General features: G+C 36.4%; 1 protein-coding gene across 1 annotated transcript; it reads left to right on the top strand.

Annotated features, from left to right (window-relative positions):
- Nucleotides 1-426: 426 nt before the first annotated feature.
- On the top strand, nt 427-1,989 carry LOC101302327 (protein FAR1-RELATED SEQUENCE 5-like). Its single transcript, XM_004291757.1, has 2 exons — nt 427-584; nt 1,188-1,989. Exon 2 carries the CDS (start codon nt 1,198-1,200, stop codon nt 1,777-1,779), a length of 582 nt encoding a protein of 193 aa, XP_004291805.1. The 5' UTR covers nt 427-584; nt 1,188-1,197; the 3' UTR covers nt 1,780-1,989.
- The last annotated feature ends 531 nt before the right edge of the window (nt 1,990-2,520 follow it).

The following is a 2,520-nucleotide window of genomic DNA, read 5'->3' as shown; positions in this document are numbered from 1 at the left end:
GATTTGGTTCGTTCATGGATTTAATCTTGTTCGACATCTTAACGATCACCAAATTGGCTGAAAATTTGCAGAATTGATCTATATATAAGGACCAACAAACTGAACGGTAGAGATTCAAAAATATAATCGAAAAGTTGGTGTAATCTCCCATCCCTCATATATGTCAAAAAAAAGGATCATTCATTCATTGGAAAGGATCATTCATCGGAAGGGACCTGTATATATATATATAGAGTTGCTCAGTTAAGGACGTCCGTTCCAATCAACTTCTACGAATGTCGAACGTTAGCCGTCAGATCCTCTTAAATGAAGCTCCACGGCCAAGATTAAAACACATGAAATGGGTCTTTTAAAAGCTCATGGGTGGGTTTTAAACCGATACTGACCCGCATCAAAAATAAGACCCGCAAACTCCCACTCTTCCACGCGACTCCTGCTCTTCTACTCCTGCCTTATACATTTTGACTCACTCTATCTCTTCTTGAATTATGAGTCCCTCTAACTCTAAAGCTCTTTAATTTCATGTGAGAGGGTGAAAATTTTTGCTGGACTCTTTGAATTTAAGGAGGAAGGCTGTTATTCAGGTAGAGATTTTAGAATCACTTTTATTGATTTTTTCTCTATTGTGATTATGATTGGCTTTGGTTTTGGTTTTGGATTGGATGTTGGGGCAAGCTTGAATGATGATGGGGCAAGCTTGAATCAATAAAAACTAATAAGCTTACAAATTTCTTGGAACTATAAAGTCTATTATCACCGGAGATCATGAATTGTAATTTGTGAGATATACTAATGTACAAGCACACATGAAACTCATTGCTTTTTGGTTGGTTGTGGACTTGTGGTATATATAATTAAAAGCAAAATTGGTCTATCGTTTCTCTGTTGGCTTTGGTTATTGAATGATTATGTTTTAATTCGTTTGGTTTCATGATCAATCATATACGTATCTTGTTCCTATTTGAAATAGTTCATTTAGTTGAAATATTATTTGAAACAATACATTTTCCAGGGAATTCTACATGAAATATTCTTTTCATTTGAATATCTTTTATTCCAGTTCTTCAGTCATATGCAGTTGAAGGGCTCCTTAGTCTTATGTAGAGTTTTGTTTCTTTTTCTAGTATTCAGTTACTGTGCTAATTGAATGTTATGTTGTTTGATTGTTTTACAATGAAAAATTATAGGACAGAGACTATGTTTCAAGAGGCAATTACTTTAGAGTCACTTCCATGTTCTGTTGAGACCACCAAAGTGTATACTCCACAAGTTGCAGATGTGTTCATGCCTACAAAAAACCTTGAGTTTAGAACCCTTGAAGAACTTTATAAATTTTACAATAAGTATGCTTTTGAAGCTGGGTTCAGTGTTCGGAGAAGTACTACTGCCAAGAGCAAAGATGATTCAGAAATTATAAGACAAGAATTTTGTTGTTACAAAGAAGGGCATTCAAAGAAGAAAACTGTTCAGCCAAAGAAGCAGAAAGGGATTGTAAGAACTGGTTGTCTGGCAAAGATTGTTGCTGTGAAGAGATCTAGCATGTATGTAGTCACTCAATTTATGGAGGCTCATAACCATCCTTTGACAAGTCGAGACAGAGTTCATTTGTTACCATCTCATTGTCAAGTTTCAAATGCTACCAAATGCTTAACCATGGAACTTGGATTGGTAAATATTCCTACTCACCAACAAATCAGTTTTCTTGAAGTTCAATCGGGAGGAATTGAGAATATGGGCTGTACAGGAAAAGATATATACAATTATGAAAGAGATAAGTGAAAAAAGTTGCAGGGACATGATGGAGATATGTTGTATGCTCACTTTTTATCCTAGCAGGAGAAGAATCCATTTTTCACTTTCAAGATAGTTGAAGACAATGAAAATAGAATCAAACATTGTTTTTGGGCAGATGCGACCTCGAGGAAGGCTTACAGTCAATTTGGGGATGTGATTATCTTTATACAACATACAACACTAACAAATATCGGTTGATATTTGCACCATTATTGGGGATTAACCATCATGGTCAGACCATTATGTTTGGTTGTGCATTCTTAAGTGATGAATCTGCAGAGTCGTTTGTTTGGCTACTCAATACTTTCTTAGAAGCAATGTCAGGAGGAAGTCTCCCAAAAATGATAATTACTGATCAAGATCCTGCTATGAAAATTGCCATTGCCCAAGTTCTTCCCAACACATTCCATAGGTATCACTACCAGGACAAGCACTTTAGCCGACGAAAAATTTTCTTCGGCCTGTTAGCTTAATTCGTCGGCAAAGATCTTAGCCGACGAGCCATCGTCGGCTAAGATTTCGTCGGGAAAAGATAGTCTGTGATGACTTTAGCCGACGAAAAAAAAATTTCGTCGGCTATAGTCCCGCAGTTTAGCCGACGAAAAACATGTCGTCGGTTTTTTTCCCAGACTTTAGCTGACGAAACAATTAAGATATTCGTCGGCTAAAGTCTGTAATAAAAAATTTTTTCCCAGACTATAGCCGACGAAATATAGTATGTTTCGT

This window comes from Fragaria vesca, linkage group LG2 (genome assembly GCF_000184155.1).
Source record: "Fragaria vesca subsp. vesca linkage group LG2, FraVesHawaii_1.0, whole genome shotgun sequence".
Classification (NCBI taxonomy): domain Eukaryota; kingdom Viridiplantae; phylum Streptophyta; class Magnoliopsida; order Rosales; family Rosaceae; genus Fragaria; species Fragaria vesca.
Note: the sequence above shows the minus strand (reverse complement) of the source record. Positions and strands in the feature narration are given on the sequence as shown.